The sequence below is a fragment of the Microtus ochrogaster genome, chromosome 10 (genome assembly GCF_000317375.1).
Source record: "Microtus ochrogaster isolate Prairie Vole_2 chromosome 10, MicOch1.0, whole genome shotgun sequence".
NCBI classification, from domain to species: Eukaryota; Metazoa; Chordata; class Mammalia; order Rodentia; family Cricetidae; genus Microtus; species Microtus ochrogaster.
Window position 1 is genome coordinate 72,241,661 of NC_022016.1, and position 17,924 is coordinate 72,259,584.

At 46.0% G+C, this 17,924-nt stretch overlaps 1 protein-coding gene across 1 annotated transcript in view; it reads left to right on the forward strand.

Moving 5' to 3' along the window:
• The first annotated feature begins 1,279 nt into the window (after window positions 1–1,279).
• Window positions 1,280–17,924, forward strand: part of Fyb2 (FYN binding protein 2) — a 107,632-nt gene continuing 90,987 nt past the window's right edge. Inside the window, 4 exon segments of the mRNA XM_013348492.2 lie at window positions 1,280–1,353; window positions 2,778–2,871; window positions 2,873–2,915; window positions 2,918–3,000. Coding sequence (XP_013203946.1) covers window positions 1,280–1,353; window positions 2,778–2,871; window positions 2,873–2,915; window positions 2,918–3,000 — 294 coding nt within the window.

Sequence of the window (17,924 nt, forward strand, 5' to 3'; positions counted from 1 at the left end):
CATTTTAAAGACAAGGAGCACCTCAGAGGGACTTGTGGACCCTCCCAAGGCCAAGTGTGAGTAGGCAAACCGGGTGTAGCATCTGCATCATAGTATGGTAGTTAACAGAATGAGATACGGTTCCAAGTGTAATTCTATTTTTGTCTGTTTACTTTGCGATGTTTTTATTATTTAGAATATCTAATGTCATGTAAGCGACAGGTAAATGCAGAGTTGAAGCAACGCCAAGAAAAGTGTCCATACACATTTAGTTTAGACGTCACCCTGCTCCACTCCACTTCCCTGACCCCTTTTTCATGGTACCCCGCTGCCACTACACTTTCCCCTTTTCCTAGCATCTCGCCCGTGCTCTGTTGACGTCGCTGCAGTTAGAATATGTATCACCCCGAAGAAAATGAGGGGAGCTAGAGAGATGACTTGATGGCTAAAAGCACTTACTTCTGCAAAGGACCTGGGTTTGGTTCCCAGCACCATAGTGGTGGCTCACAATGGTCTGTAACTCCAGTCCTAGAAATACCTTGCTCAGCTGGTACTGCATACATGTACTGCACATAAATACACGGATGTAAAATACTCACAAATAAAAATGTTTATGTGTTTTTAATAAAAAAATCTTTTAAAGTATACATTTTAGTTTATTTAAACCAGACTAGAAATGGTCCAAGGTGGGTGGAGAGATGGCTCAGAAGTTAAGAGCATTGATTGCTCTTCCAGAGGTCCTGAGTTCAATTCCTAGCAACCACATGATGGTTCACAACCATCTGTAATGAGATCTGGTGTTCTCTTCTGTCATGCAGGCAGAACACTGTATATATAATAAATAAATCTTTTTAAAAAAAAAAAAGGGGTCCAAGAGATGGAGAAAGAGCCCAACTTAATTCTTATGCCTACTGGCCAAATAGTCCTCGGCCTGGATAGCTACCGATATATCCTTTCCCCTCCCCCACTCCTCCCAGATCCTGCCTTCCCTATTCACCCAACTACGTATTCCCTCTCTGCCTCTTAAAACAAAAAACCAGCCTAGATGGCCATCGACAGATGAACTCATAATGAATGGGGACACGTACACATGGTGTAATTCTATCCAGTTGTAAAGCAAAACTAAGTTATGAAATTCATAGGAAAAGGGATAGAACTAGAAACCATCATATTGGCAACCCAGGCTTAGAAGGGAAAATATCACCTCCTTGCTCATTCACAGGTCCTAGCTTCTATATGCTAACTACGGTTAGGAGTGAGCATAGGGGAAGGCAGGAGAAACTAGAAAGGGGCGCAAGGGATGGAGGAGGCCAAGCCTAATCCTTACGCCTACTGGCAAAATAGCCCCCACCCTCCGACAGCTACCAATGAACAGTGCCTAGTATACACTAGGGTTTACCAAAGCAAACCTCAAAGCCCCTCTAGATCTAATGGGCTGTTGGGAGACCCTGCTTACCCCTCTGCCATTGTGGACTGTCCTGAGGCCACTAGGGGGAGCCCTCGTTTTGGGAGCATGGAGAAGAGGGAGGCCCAAAGGTCCCTGGGGCGGACTGTCTGCAGGATTTATGTACCCGGATAGAGGGGACTAGAGTGCTGAGTGAAGGTAACTGAAGACCTACGGTCTTGAGGAATGGGAGCAAAAATGACTGTGCACAGTGCTGAGAAAAACGAAAGTCCTGCAGTCTGTCACCTGTTATAAGAAAACAGGTGGCTTCCTTACCCGCCCTCCTCACCTACCCTCCTCTGTCGCCCCTGTTAGCATAGGGGAATCTTATTTTTAAGAACTTGGAAGCTGGGCGTGGTAGCCTGCCTTTAGTCCTAGTCCTAAGGAGGCAGAAGTAGGTGGATCTCTGTGAGTTCGAGACCAGCCTGATCTACAAAGTGAGTTCCAGGACATCCAGGGCTGTGTAGACAGACCCTGACTCAAAACAACAACAACAACCCAATAATAACAATAGTAGTAGTAGAAGAAGTAATAAAAATAGGCTGGAGGCCATTTCAAGTCATATAGCCAGTTTGAAGCCAGTTTGAGTGTGAGACCCTGCATCAAACAATAAACGAACACATAAACAGATTTTCAGTCCATAAAAAGTATGAAAACCAGGCAGGTTGCATATAATTCAGGGCACAAGTTGTCCACCCTGCCACCTCCAATCCCCATGACGGCTGTGTGACCTCCCTGCCCCCCAAATCCAGGAACTGAAGTTTGGCTTTCCCACCAGGACCAGCTCTAAGCAAATAAATCAGAACACAACGCCCTCTCCGAGTCAGCAAGAGCCTCTTTGCTTCAGTTTCCACCAGCATCACTAGGGACTAGTTACAGCCATTTTTCTGAGCCCCTGTTCCTGCCCTGCTAAAATGAACACAGCGGCACTTCCGGGGCTACCTGTAAGACTTTAAGGGAGCCATGCATTCAAATACCCATCGCACGAGTCTTAAAACAGGTAGAGTTATTTTAGCTTCCTTTCTCACCGCCATTAAACGCACCTGCCTGCCCCACCACACTTTAGGCTTTCTTTTCTCCGACCCTGAGCAGTTTATGTGGCATTAAGCTCCCATCAACGGGGGCGGAGTTGGGCGAGTGTGTCACTAGTGGAGACCAGTGTCCCGAGCCTCACATTCTAACTTCAGGGACCAGATGCGTTTAACTCTCAGCAACTCCCCCGGGTGGGATGTGGTGGGAGAGGACCGGAGCCAGACACAAAGTGAAACCCTTGCAGAGGAGTGATGGCAGGAAGCCTGGGGGGCAATTAACAGAGTGTCTGCCCACTTTCTGCCTCCTTCCCCCACTCCGGCAGGTCCAGCTGGGAGGATGGAGAGCCGCCCGCGCCCAGCCCCGAGAGAGGGTGGAGCCACAGCCCAGGTGGAGCTGGTGAAGAGCCCGGGCTCCAACGTGTCCCAGAAGAGGGGAAGTGACTGCAAGCTGGCTGGCGGAGGCAGAGCACTGTTGGCGCCAGGATCCAGCTCTGGGAAGCTGAGATTGTTCACCAGACGCTGCCTGGGAGGACTACAATGGAAGAGGTAAGACACCCGCTTGGGTATGGGCCGTCTGCGTGCCACCTTGCGAACTTTAGTTCCTTCCAAAGGCGGGATCGCTGGGGGGAAAAAAGCCAGGAAAAGTATGTCCTGGCTCCTGGACCTGACCAAGTTCGTCAGGTCTCCAGCTAGGAACATGTCATACTTGATATGCTCGGTCAGCCTGTGTCCTGTTTCTCCAAAGCTCTCTTTAACCCAGGACCCAGGCATTTAGCGGCTCTGAGACCCGGTTCAAGTGCTTCTCACTTTGGTGTTGACTTTCCCACTCTCTCCCACCTTTGCTGCGGCAGGCTGGTGTCTAGGTCCAAGGACAGAGCATGACTCTGGGAAAAGGTGGCCTTGCAATGTGCCCAGTGGATTGTGACTTCACATCGCTGCTCCCTATTAACTCTGTGGCCAGGGACAAAAGTCCTTGTGATCTTGAGCCCTAGAGAGCTCCTAAAACAGAACTGTACCAGAGTGGATGCTTTGTGAGACCCGAGGTACCTGAAGAAATAGAGCCCAGGCTTGTAGTGGTAGTACCCTAGAAACAGACAAGAGCCTGGAGAGGCTAAAGCCAGTCTGAGTCACACAGGGAGACCCTCCTGGGTTTTGGTTTTGGTTTTGACAAACGCGACAAAAAAGTTTGGACTGGCTGAGTGAATGCTGTTGGCATATGCAGAGATTTTGCCTGGCTAATCCCGTCTTTCTGTTTTCTTCTCGAGTTCTTGCTCCGCTGTTCTGCTGGTAGCTGTCTTTTCACGAGTGCCCATGCTGTACCATGTATAGATTAAATACTTGGAAGCAAATCATTTATTCCTGAAAGTGTAATACTTCTCACACAGATGTTTGGTTTACAATCAGGATGGGGTATCCTTTCCTCTATGGCTGATCAGGGACAGCTCCTGGGTTTTAAAAGGGACACCTGTGTCTCTGGCTTCTCACTCTGCCCAGTCAATGGGGTTTTAGAAAAGAATGAATCAAGGATGCCAGTTCTGTCTCCTTGCAAATTCCCTCGACTGTCCCATCTGTCACGCAGGGATGTTTAGACACTTACTCTTTTGGCAGGGAGGGGTGGAAAGGGTTGTTTGTTTTTATTTTAGAAAAAGTCTTACTTTACAGCCTAGGTTGGCTCCGCCTCTCAAATGCTTGACCTACTAGCCTATGTCACTGTGCAGGACCCTATTCTTCAAATTTTGGGACCCTCCTCCTCCGTGATGGCAACTTGCCAAGATGAACTGATCCACGTAGATTCAGGAAAAGGGAAAGCTGCTGACATTCTGCCCTCCCTGCCTAGCCAGGGTCTGTTCTGTCGACCATTTCTGCTGACAGTCAATCTGATGGGGCCGGAAGGCCATTGGCCCTGTTTTTTTTTTTTTTTAGGTGAGGAATCTGAAGGACAGAATATTACAACTACACAGTTGTGATAGCACCAGCCAGAAGCAGGGCTGGGATCTAGTCTCTGGTTCTTTAATCACGGCAACTGGGTGCCCGCTCTAAACCAGGCAGCACTAGCAAGGGTTAGTTACTCCAGCGGAACAGATAGGATGTTTGGCAGTTTAGAGAAAAAAAGTACAAAAGGGCATATTTGTTACCTAGTAACATTTTATAGGACAAGAGAAGTGAGAACACATTCTCCTCTGATCAGAAAGACTAGGGGAAGAAATATGGGAACCAAGTGGTGGTGGCACACGCCTTTAATTGTAGCCCTCTGGAGGCAGAGGCAGGTGGATCTCTGTGACTTTGATGCCAGCCTGGTCTAGAGAGCCACGGATAGCCATGTATACACAGAGAAACACTATCTCCAAAAACAAAACAAACAAAAAGAAATATGGACAGTTCCTCGCCTTGAAAGCAACAAAACATTCCTTATATAATATGTACATTTGGAGTGCTTCCCTTATATGGGCAAATTCTGTCTTGGGTGCATGGATACAGCAAGGAACCAAACAGTCAAAACTATCTGCTTTAGCCAGGCATGATGGTACAGCACCTGGAAGGTTGAGGCAGGATCCAAAGTGTAAGGTCAGACTAGGCTGCATAGCTATACAAAACACATTCATAAAGTTTATATGCTAATAAGAAAGGAGAAAGAGACGGGATGTAAGGGTTAAATGACAGCTGTACAATGTAGACGCTCAAAGCAGAGAAGGGTCTAAGGTCGTGAGGCAGCAGGAGAGACTGCCATTCTGAGTGGCACAGTGTCCCAAGTCACTGCAAGGAGGAAACTGAACAGGAATTTAAGGAAATTAGACGGTTGGTCATGTGCATGTTCTCCAGGGAGTGAGTCTACCAAGAGCTACTAGCCGATGCTAAGACAAAAACTGCTTGGGTGAGCAGCAGCCAAATGCAGACTAAATGGAACAGAGGAAGTAGGGGGCAAATGTTCACATCATGGAAGCGTGGAACCCTCAGTATAAACCAGCATTCCCCACGGATTGCAGGTAGCTGGGCAGCACCGTCTGGCTTGCATTTCCTAAGAGTCATGTGGCTGGAGTTTGGAAATTAAAGGGTCTGAAGGGTAAGAAGGTAGCTGCGTGGCCCAGTAGAGGGAAGGTACAGGGATCTAAGCAGGAGGAGAAGTGGCTCAGGCCAGACTTAGCAGGGATGATGGTTATACAAGTGTCAGATTCTGGGTCCCTGACTGCGGATGAGGAAAGTAATGATGTTTTGGCTTTACAATGCACAAAAGAGACACACATCTGGTAAGAACTACTTTGAGCTGTGAAGTTTGAGTTCTTCCTGGCCTAGCCATGTGTGGTACTGTATAGGTGAATATTCTATGTGCTCTCTGTTGCTAAGCATTGAGATTCGGTAGACTGGATGTATCAACTACATGTTTAGCTTATGATATTTCTGATATTCTCAGCTTAGCATGGGACTATCATGCCAATATCCTGTGATAAGTCAAGGTGCATCTGTATATTAAAGGTAGGATCAGCATGGTACACCGATTAGAGGAGGGAGTGAGGGAGGAAGGGAGAGGATGCTGAGGACCCAAAGGCATGAAGACTGAGCTTTCAGAAGGATGGAGCCGGAATTTTCCAAGCTGACGTAGTACTGAGCGGTTTAGAAAGACACCAGGCGTCAGTTTTCGACATGGCATGATTGAAGGGCTGATTATACAGAGGAATACTCAGCTTCAGAGTTCAAGGGGAGAGGCCGAGGTGAGGAAATTATCAGACAAGGTCTACATCAGAACAGTGCTGACAACGAGCGTTGTCAACGATTGCATGGGGTTAAAGCTGTCCTCACATTCTCCAACATTCCTCTCCAGAGGGGAAACCATGCTACCTGTGCTGTAGCTGGACAAAATTGCAGGCTGCCTCAGACACTGTGGGCTTCCACACTTGGCACTGTGGGACTTCACAGACTCCTAAGAGGCCATGCTGTTCCCACCTTGTTCTGAGAACTAATTCTTGTAGCCCCCAGCTGGGTCTGCAGCCTCTGTGCAGCTGAAGGTAACTTCATGTAGACCCTGACCCGACAGCTCTGGCTGAGCCTAGCTTGCCAGCCTTCCCCCAAGGTTACTCTCAGAGCCCCACAGACCATACCAGCATGAGGCAGACGCCACAGAATGACTTTTATCAACCGGGCTGGGCCATGTCAGTATTCCCTTCCTATACAACTGGGAGATACAGAGGAAGGTGGGGATTGTGTTTGTTTTAGGCCACTCAGTTTTCAGCTGTCTGGTCCTGAATTAGCAGGTATTAGAACAAATGGATACCTTTTGTTCATTTCAGTTATTGAAAGAAAAATTATGTTTATCTGGGCATGGTGGTACATACCTCTGATCCTGGCATTTGGAAAACTGAGGCAGGAGGACTGTAAATTCAAGCCCAGCCTGTGCTACTTAGTGAGATTCTGTCTAAAACAAAACAAAATAAAACCAAAAAAAAAAAACAAAAAACAAGTTAGGGCTGATCTAAAATTAAAGGTGCCACACACCTTTAATCCCAGCGCTCTGAAGACAGAGCGTACATATCTCAGAACTCAAGACCAGCCACATCTACACACGGTTCCAGACCATTCAAGGTCACAACGCTGAGACCCTGTCCTAAACAAACAACAGCAAAAACAAACAAACAAAAAAGACAAAAACAAAAGAAGAAACAACTAGTCTTTCTTATAGATATATGGTTCAGAAGAAGTCTATGAGATCTGGTTTGATCTGGCTCAATTGTAAAACACTTGTCATCCCAGCATGAGGATCCAAGTTCAGTCCGCAGTACCCATGTCAAGAATGTCAGGTGTTACGTGGGATACATTTATAATCCCCTAACAGGAGAGACAGAGACTGCAGGATCCCTGGGGCTTGATGGACAGCGGTCTGGCACAATCAGTGAGCTCCAGGTTCAGTGAGCGCCCGCCTCAAAACCCAAGGTGGGTGGCTCCTCAGGAGCCACACCTGAGGTTGTCTGCTGCTCTCCACATGCGTATGAATATATGTACGTATCCACACAGACATACACATGCATCTTCTACACAGACACTCATGGGGGTACTTTTAGACCCTCATACTGAGGGGTTGGTAAACTCTTTGTGAAACTCAGAGTTAAGTGGTAGCCCACCTGTGTCCTCAGTCAGGTGTGGTTTCGGTTGGGGCCAGTCTTGTCAAGAGAGAATTGCAGCATTTTTTTAGTTAGGGCTTACCGGCCACGGTGTCACCAAATGGAGCTTGAATGTTTGATGGATGAGCTTGGGCCACATTAAGAATCAAACCGCATTTAAGTTTGCCTCTGCCCAGCGGCAGCCGAGTGATCTGAGCTAGTGCTGGAGTTGGGAAATTTCTCAAAGTCCAACCTGTTTAACAACTCCCATTTTACAAGGAAATCTGAGCCCCGAAGGCAGAAAGCGGGCGGCAGTTTTGTAACTACCCATCCAGTGCCTGTACCTTGGGTGCCCAGAAAGTGTTCTTGTTCATGTTGGGTTGGAAGATCACACTAGGCCCGGCTTACATTAGCTCATGGACATTGAGCAAGCATTTCCACATGCCAGGCCCGACATGAGCATCTGAGAGGGACCTGTCTTACATGCCGGCTAGTTGCTCATCTTTTCAGAAGATGTAGAGGAGGAGGAGGCCCAGCCTCAATGGCAGCGGTGCGGCTGGGTGCCTAGCCCAGCGTGGGAACTCATTTGGGGAGATGCTGTCTGAGCTGAGTGTAGAGGAGTGGGTAGTGATGTAGGAGAAGAAGAGTGGACAGGAGGTGGAGAGCAGTAGACAAAGAATCAGAGATCCAGAATGTGGTCACTCCCACAGGGGACACTCTTGAGGCAAAGTGTTACTGAGTAGAAATTTTTTAAATGAAAGTAAGTTGCCAGAATGGAATCCTAAGATTTAGAAAGGAGAGGAGCTGAAAGGCCCTTGGTGCTATCTATTTTATTCTGAGAACTGAAGGAGCCACTGGGAGGATAGAGGAGCTTTTCCTTTAAAACTCAAGGTTGAGCTGCATACCCTGAGATAGTCCTGAGGCAGTAAGACATTACCAAGATCACATTTGACTATAATTTGGTTGGAATCTAGGTCTGAATGCCTATGAGACACCATTTAGCAATGATTCAAGAGGAACGTTTGGGCTTTTTACCTAATCTGATGTTTAAGGAAAAGGTCCTTAGGGAGCACCTAAATAATGAAGGCGCCAGCTGTTTCTTCGTGCGTTGCATCTGCAGGCCACAAGGATCGGTCCCTAGGGATCCACCTGCAGTGACAGTGTCCTGCTGGTGAGTCTGTCTGTGGAGAGTAGAAACAGCTGCGATTAAGAGGTTTCCATCAGAGCAGAGTGTGGCGGTACACGCCTGCAATCCCAGAACCCAGAAGGCTGAGGCAGGAGGACTGCTGTGAGTTCCAGGCTAGACTGGGTTATGGGGTAAGACCCCATCTTTTTAAAAGAAAATTCTCACTTGCATTCTGAGGGAAAAGAAGACACCCTGTAAGTCACCACATAAAAGACTAGACAGCTCGCGTCTGTCTTGGCTGGGAGGCTGGAAGCAGCATCCTCCTGGACTGTCTTGTTTGGTCCTTGCTGGTGAGAAAGGAAATTACCTGTGTCCTTGCCAGTTCATTCCTCATAGCAAGCCCTGCCCTTATCCCACCATTTCTTCCAAGGGAAGAGTCAAATCCCCCTTCTACAAATCATTTGCCATCATTTCTCCTGAGAGAAAAGTTCCAAAGTGGGCACTGCTGGCCACGCCATTCTGCTTGCCAGCTGTTCTCCATGCTGGGAGGTGGAGCCCATGCAAGCCAGCCCCGCCCCCAACAAGGCTGGTGGTCTTGGTACCCACCCCATATCCTCCCACTTTAGCCATGGTGCCCTGACCTTGGGCTATATCTGTTCCAGTCTGGTGTTTCTGTAAGCATCCTCACCCAGAGGCATGAACTCTTGCTGGTATGACTAAAATCAGGCCTCACTTTCCCCAGAATCCCTTCACGTCTTCTTGGCCACAGTTGGCTTCTCCTTTCCTTGCAAGACACTAGGCCCTTTGAGTAGAGCCAAGTGTGAGGTCCCAGGAAAGAAGGCATTGTCCCACTGTAAGAGACAGGAAAGCTTGACTCTTAAAGGCACAGGCTCTGAGGTGCCTGACTGGTTTGTCCCTAGCTCTTACAAATACCACCTGCGTGGTTTTGAGCAAAGTATTTAATTTCTCAGTGCTCCATTTGTAAAGGAGAGAAACTAATATCTGCCTCTTAACATTCCACAGAGGCTTAAATACATTCATAGGCACAAAGAACTTGGACCAGCCCCCTGGGCTCAAAGGGCAGATAATGTCATGCCTGACACAGCAGTAGCTTACAGGATGAACGGGATTGGCTGTTACAGTTGGACTGTGTTCTTCTTTTCCCAAAGTCTTGCTTCAAAGCCCCGACCAGCGCTTGAAGAACACACATCTTATTTAGAGGGTCTTTACAGAAGAGTCAAATTAAAGTGAGGCCGTAAGAGTGAGTTTTCATCCAGCATGAGTGATAGCCTCAGGAAAGAGGGATGTAAATAGGGAAATAGGCAGAAGGTGTTAGTATGACCATGCTGAGCTAACACCCTGTGGAACATCAAGACTGCCACCAAACTCCGAACCGAGCAGAAGACCTACAATCCTCAGGAGGGAACCAACTCTGCCTGAAGCTTGAAATTGAACATTTACCTTCCAGAACCATCAGACAACAAATTTCTCTTGTTCAAGCCACCATAGGTGGCACTTAACCATGGCGGCCCCAGCAAAACTCTGCAAGAACCCATCTCCACAAATGAACAAAGGAAGCTGACATTAGTATCCAGAGTGGTATTTCCTAATGTTCAGGGTGACACTTTGTGCCACTGTTTGGAACTACCCCAAAGCAACTACAATTAGGTCTTCAGAGAAGGCACTTGGGAAAGTGCTACACAGGGGCTAGACAGACATGTGACATGAAAGTTGGGGTCCCTCCCCAGTAAGCAAATCCCTGGAAAGATTTGCTAAAATTAATCCGAATACTGCCCCATTTGTAGGTGCTCATTAACTACAGGTAAATTGTATAGACTGTATTTCAGAATATCGGACTTTGCAGCTTGACCGTGGAAGGAGTTCCAAGTTTTCATTTCTCCTGTCTCTTGACTCTTTTTTTTCCTGATGTCTTCCCATTTTACAGATAGGGCAGGACCCTGGTGCTAAGACTGTCTAACTCAAAGTGTCATTCTTCGTGGTTTTTACATCTTATTGACTGACTGACTGACTGACTGACTGACTGACTGACTGACTGTGTGTGTGTGTGTGTGTGTGTGTGTGTGTATATGTGTGTGTTCATGATGCCCAAGTGTGGAGGTCAGCGGACAACTAAAGAGGGAGCATTGAGTCTCTTCCACCATGTGGATCCTGGGATCAGGCTTGGCAGAGAGCTAGCTCCTTTACCTGCTAAGCCATCTTGCTGGCCTTCTAGGTTCCATTCTTGATGGTTGGCTTTTCCCCGTCCATCATGACGATAGTGGACATTGTATGGGACAGAGGGCTAAAACGTTAAGCCAGGAAACCTGAATGTGAGCCACCATCTGCCTTGTACTTGCCCTTTGTCCCCAGACAAGTCAGTTACTTTCTCTGACTTTAATTTTTCTTATCTGTATGTGTATATAGTAGCACCTGTCAATTTTGTCAGTAAGGATTACATTTTGAGTAGTGTATTTGAATAAACTGAAAAACTAAAATACTATACTTAAAAGTTGCTGATCCTGTCAAGCTCCCCCATCCATGTAATTACACCATTGGTATGCAAACCATTCTCCAAGCCCTGCAACCTCCACCCGCCCATCCACCTCTTTGGTGAACTAGCCCATACCCTGTCTGGAAGGTTAGTCATGGTTGGAGCCAAGAGGAAAGAAAAGGGTGGGGGAGGCTTGTTTCTAACGATTTTGAGGGTTAAATTTTTTTTTTTTGAAGGCAGCGTTATTTAAAGTTTTAAAGGATGAATGGGGACATGCCAACTTCAAGTGCCCTTTAAAAAAATACAGTACCCCAGACTGTTGAGTTCTTTCTCAGTAGTTCTGGGGGATTTCTTTGGTTATTGCTGTTACTGTTTGTAATGGTTCGTTGTTGTTGTTGCGGTTGCTGCTTTTTTTTTTAAACCGTTTTTGTTTGTTTTGTTTTGAGTGATAGAGAGTGAACATGGGAAGCACTTCATGAATGCTACTCTACCAAACCTTCATTTTCCTTTTCTCTTCTCTTCTTACAGGCAGGGTCTCATTAACATTTAGTTGCCTGGGCTGCCTTGAACTCACTCTGCTGCCCTGGAAATCCTTGAGCTTTCGATCCCCCTGCCTCAGGCTCCTGAGCAGCTGGTATCCTAGGCCGATGCCAACATTGATCTTCAGAGCTGCTATTTTGAGTGTGTGGAATGTGTGTGCTGGACGTTTGCTGTCTTCTGTGATTCTGCGATGTGAACAAAGAGCTGGAGACTGGGAGGAGTCTCGGGACTCCGCCCAACGTGATGTCCTCCTCTTAGGCCTGCGTGCCTGGAGGTGAATTATTTCATCCCTGTGGCCTTTGGCTTCATTGCTTGTAAACGTGGATTTTAATTCGGAGAGGAGACAGCTAAGAGCACCTAGCAGCAGAACTGTCTGGGTAGTCTGAGTGATGCGAGGTGCTGAGGAAGAATGTGGTACAGGCAGAGCGGCCCTGATCTAAAAGCTCCAAACCAGACGTGTTCTCACATCTGAACCGGCCTGAGCACTGACATGATGTCACAAGGAGAGATTTTCATACCATCCGATTTTCATGCATGCACAGTTACTAGGTTAGCTTCAGACCGTGTGTATAAGGTATATGTGAAACATACATGAATTGCATGTTTAGATTTGATAGCATATTACGTATTTATAGTATTCCAAACTCCCAAGTAACCTAAGATCTAATACACTACTTGACCCACACATTCTGAATAAAGGGTGCTTAACTATATGTGTCTTCTGCCTTGTTTGGTCTTCAGGTCATAGATCAAGGACCCCCAAAGTCTGACCTACATCTCTCATAAACAAATTATACCAGTAGACATGTGTTCTGTGTTTTTGCCGCTCCTTGGCACTCACCACAGTTCCTTGCTTAGTGACTATTTTAATGAACTTAATATCCTGGGAAGGATGGAAGATATTTAAAGAACACCGTCAAGTCTTTTCAGGCACGATTTCGTTCAAGCCTCACCAATCCCATGAGAATGATTCTAGTTCCATTTTACAGACAAGGAACTGGTTTTCTGGGTCGCCTGGTTTTGTTCAAAGTTTCATGGACCAAGAGCCAGGGAGCCAGTCTTCGACCTAGATGCTTTACTTAGAATCCTTAGCTGCTAAGCATTGACTAGGGTACCATTTTTTTTTTTTACTTTATTATCTGGAAAAGCATAAACATAGAAACATTAGCTTGTGAGCTGTGACTTTAAATTTCCATCTAGAGTAGAATAGTGTGTTTATTGTGCTGGTTTGGTCGGCAAGTTGACTGGATCTGGAACCAACTGACTGGGTTCTCCTGTGAGTGGTCCTTTAAACAAATGTTCATCTATGAGTCCTGTTCCTCTAGAGAACACTGGATAGTCTATGTACCAAGGAATAAAATAGCCATCACCAATTGTCTTAACTTCTCTGTGAGCCAGAAATTCTTCCTTGCAGTCAGTGTATAATCTGTGAGTACCAATCAGTGATCATGCTGGAAATAGAGATGCTGTCTCTACCCATCATTTCAGAGAGAATATTCTGAAAACTGCCAGTACCATGCTTATTTTTTTTAAAGTTTCCTATACCTTTCTGGATGGGAGTGCTGGACCAAAGACCAAAGGCCTAGAAATCTTGAATATGCACTATCTGTCCAGGTAGCACCACCTCAAACTTTTCACAGGAAGAGAGGCTCTCAGGATTGAGAGAGCTGAGGCATGAAGCTTCACCCTGAAGCTCTGGGGCTCTTGCCCATGCTCCCAACCTCCACTGTAGCATCCTCTAGGTGGCTCTGGATCTTGCCCCATGCTGGCAACAAGAAGGCCCAATAAATAGCTTTCCTACTTGTGTCTCACTATTCACAGGATTCCTGGGTTGTGATAAAACGTAAAGATTCCTGGCAGTGTCCCCAGTGGTGGCTTCTGAGGTTTAAGTATCCTTTCCTGAGCAGGGTCTGGTGGAACTGCATCAACAGTGGTATTTCTTCAGCTGGGAATAAGGGGGTTCATACACAACCACACAATGACAAACCTTTGCATCCATAGATGTCACAGGGACTTACTTGGAAAGTGCTCAAACAGCCACAGCTATACTTTACTTCAACTCTTTCAGGAGGAAACTGTAAATAGGCCATCCTTCGGTGAGATTTATTATTGTCTTGGTAATAGGAAGAAACATTTTTTTCTGAAAGAAATTTGAGGAACAGTGAAACTATTTTGGCCATGTCATTTCCCTGCTGATGTATAGTCAAAACTGCCTTTGTTTTTCCACAGGGACTCATAGGCAAGTTGTGCCCTTGTGTTTCATGGTGGGGTGTGTTGATTTTTCTCTTCCAGCCCTGACTGTCCTTTCTGCATTGATCCAGGGCCTATAGGAGAGAGGAACTCTGTAGAATGTTTCCCGAATACCTTTCCCTCAGGATGGGGCTGCAGCCCAGTGACAGAGCATTTGTGAAGCATGTAGGAGATCCTGTAGTCCAATACCAACCCCACAAAGCAAACAACTTTAAGTACTTGAGTCTGAATCCCTAGTACTACCTCGCATTGGCTGTGTGATCTTAAGTCTGTTATTCAGCTTCTCTGAGCCCCTCAGTGGAGGGCTCTGTCCACTCATTGGCAGAGCCTAGACTTTCCTGAGCTCATAGGTTTCTACAGAACACTTAGAACTGTGCCTGATGCCGTGAATGCCCAGGCAGTGTTTGCTGATGCTACTGATGGCTCACTGTGAAAGAGCTCCCAGTCTAGAGAGAGGCAGAAAAGCAGACATGGTAAATAGAACAATAAATGTTCATGGCATTAACAACATGGTCAAACCAGAACAAGAGATGAAAAGGAATGAATAAAGCTGAAGTCTAAAGAGCAAATGAATGAGACAGGGCCGGGAAGTCTCACAGTGTTGTGGCTAGAGTACATACGTCACTGAGAATAGTAAAAAATGGGGTGGATGAGGACCTCAGAGACAAAACAGTTCTCTAACATCTGCAAGGCCCTGAGTTGGGAGAGGAAAAGGAAAGAAATGAGGAAATGATTTTTTAGAAATACAGACTCTAGGGCTGGACTCATTGAACACAAACCCCAGCCTGGCTGCACACCCTGGAAACCCTGCTCCACTGCTTTGTGCTTTAGTTGCTTCATCTACAGCGTGATATGTCATAATAATGGCGCTTGTCTCATAGGTATTTTTATGGAAGAAAACTAAGTTTTAGATATAAAGCTTTTAGCATATTGCCTATCACATGACATTTGTTCAATACTGACTACTAGTAATAAAATTCCTGTAGGCGTGAACCATCACAGGAGACAACATGGCGATGGAGCACTTGACTGTGGTTGTCTAGGGAAAGACTACAAAGGAAATATATTATAGGAGAGAACATAGCATAATCACATGGCCAAGGTGCTTAAGGCATTTGAGGTTGTTTTTCTTATGTTGAATGGGATTGATAACTCATCATTAAGATGGTTGTGGAGATGAAAGGACATCAGTGAAGAAAGGGTTTTGTGAATTATGATATGGTGTAAAAGGTCCTTCTGTCTATGTGTTGCTCTTATTGATTAATGAATAAAGAACTGGCTTGGTCTATAGCATGGGAGGAGGAAGGTAGAGTCAAGGAGATGCCATGAAGCCCAGCTGGAGACGGATGCCTGAATTTTAGCCAGTAAGCCACAGCCAAGTGACCATACACAGATTAATAGAGATAGGTTAAATTAAGATGTAAGAGTTAGCCAATCAAAAGCTAGAGCTAATGGGCCAAGCAGTGATTTAATGAATACAGTTTCTGTGTGATTATTTCAGCTCTAAGCTAGCCAGGCGGCTGGGAACCAACAAGCGGGCCCTCCTTGCAACAATGATACAAGATACAAACAGAAGAAAATAATGATGACAGAAGTGTAGACTAGATAACTACCTGGGGTAGGATGAGGACAGGACATGGCCTCAGCTCTCTCCTACTCAGATACATCTTTGAATCAAATTGTTACTTATCTCATTGATTTGACAAAATGCCTGGCAAAAGTAAGTTAAAGAAGAACGAGTTTCTTTGGATTTACAGTTCCAGGGAATGCAGTTTATGGTGGTGGGGATATATGACAGCAGGGACAAGAGGCTGCTGGTCACATTATGTCCAAACAGCCTCCAAACACAGCAACCAGTACTTGGATTCAGCTTTCTTTCCTCCTTTTATTTAGTTGGGGACCAGTGTTCATGGAATGCTACGCCTCACATTTAGGGTGTGTCCTGGTTAGCTTTGACTATCAGCACAGCCTAGAGTCTTCTGAGAAGGAAGTCCACTGAGGAATCGCCTCCATTAGATTGTCCTCTGGACAAGTCTGTGGGGAGTTGTCTGTATTGTTAATCAGTGCAGGATGGCCCAGCCTGTTGTGGATGGCACAGTGCAAGCTCAGGACAGGGAAGTCTTGGGCTATGCAAAACAAACAAGCAAGCAAAACACAAACAAGCAAACAAACAAAAAACTAACTTAAGCATAGATTTGCTAGCGAGCTAGAGAACAGTATTCTGCCATGTTTTCTGCTTCATGTCCCTGCTTGAATTCCTGCCCTGACTTCTCTCAATGATCTGTGACCTGTAAGCGGAAATAAACCCTTTCCTCGCCTGTGTGTATAGCTCTTGTTCAGAGTGTTTAGCACAGCAACTGAGATAGCACTAAAGTGGGGCGTGCCTTCCTACCTTTACCCTCCTAATCTAGATAATCCCTCGCCAACCTGACCAGAGTTCTGTTTCCCTGGCAACTCTGATTCCTAGCAAACTGACAGGCAAGAGTAGCCCTCATTTGTGGTGTAGCATCTAGGCTCTTAACGGTATAATTTTAAGTTAATAAACCCAAGTAGAAGCTAGGTAGAAGCATTATGAATCATAGACTTCCACTGGGGAAATGCCCATACAGGAAATGTCATCCAATCTGGCCTCCAGCTAGGAAGACTTTTCAAGGAAAAAGGTAAATATAAGTGGCCATTAATCTCAAGACCCCACAGAAATCCTTTTGGAAAAAAATGGGAAAATATATCAATAGTCTTTCCACAAAACAACTAGATTAAATTTTATGCAAAATAGAAAACTAATGCAAAATACAGTTTTTGTGCCTTCGTGGCTTGTCTTGTTTGGGCAAGCACATGCTAAATGCAGTGTGAATGTTCTTGTCTTTCTGACCTCGGAGCAATTAGACATGCTTTCTTCTTCCCTCTCCTCACCTCACTCCACAAATCTGTACAAAGGTGGCCTGTGCCTGTGTTCATTTTCTCTTTACCTAGCACACATGGCTTGTTCTGTAGCTGCCACTTTAAAAGCCCCTCTCGGGAACCTCTTGTTAAGTCAGCCTTTTAGTGCTATGGCCAACAATGCTTAGGGGTGTCCAACTATGGCTAACAATGCTTAGTGCTGACCAGTTATAGCCAACAACACTTAGTGCTGACCAGCTGTGGCCAACAACACTTAGTGCTGACCAGTTTGGCCAACAATGCTTAGGGGTGATTAGCTGTGGCCCACAATGCTTAGGGCTGGCCTGCTATGGCCAACAATGCTTAGGGGTGACCAGATATGGCCAACAATGCTTAGTGCTGACCAGCTGTGGCAAACAATGCTTAGTGCTGACTAGCTATGACCAACAATGCTTAGGAGTGACAAGCTGTGGCCAACAATGCTTAGGGGTGATCAGTTGGGGCCAACAACTCTTAGGGGTGGCCAGACATTACTTTGCTCTCTTAACAGTTCCCAGCCTCTTTTCAAACTATATTAAAATCATATGACAAGTGCTGGCCAATAGACTGTGAATGGAAGTGACGTTCTAGACACCTACACATGGGTGTGAGTCTCTCTCCCCTTCCGTACCTGCCCTAGGTGTTAAGATGTGAAATGCTACATGGTGGATCTCTAAGATTGTGAACAGCAGTTCTCCTCTAAATCAGCTTGGCCATGTGGAAGAGAGGAACAGACTGGAGGGGGAAAGAACTTGGGTTAAGCCGGTAGATTTGGGGTCTGCTTGAGTACAATGAAAGCTCTTCTATGCTAACCACTGATCACCCCATTTTAATCAGAGCATGAGTATTAGTATCCTATTGGTGGCATGACAAGTAGTCCCACAGGGCTGCATGCCTCCTTGCCTGCCCTTTTCACCTCAGAAGTCCTTTGCTGTCATTGCAGGTGCCGCCTTGCATATCAAGGCCAGTAGCATATGATCTCTTCTCTCTGATAGCTTCCAGCCTTATATCTTTTAAGATAATTAATTCCTCACCTTTGTCCTATAAGGACCGT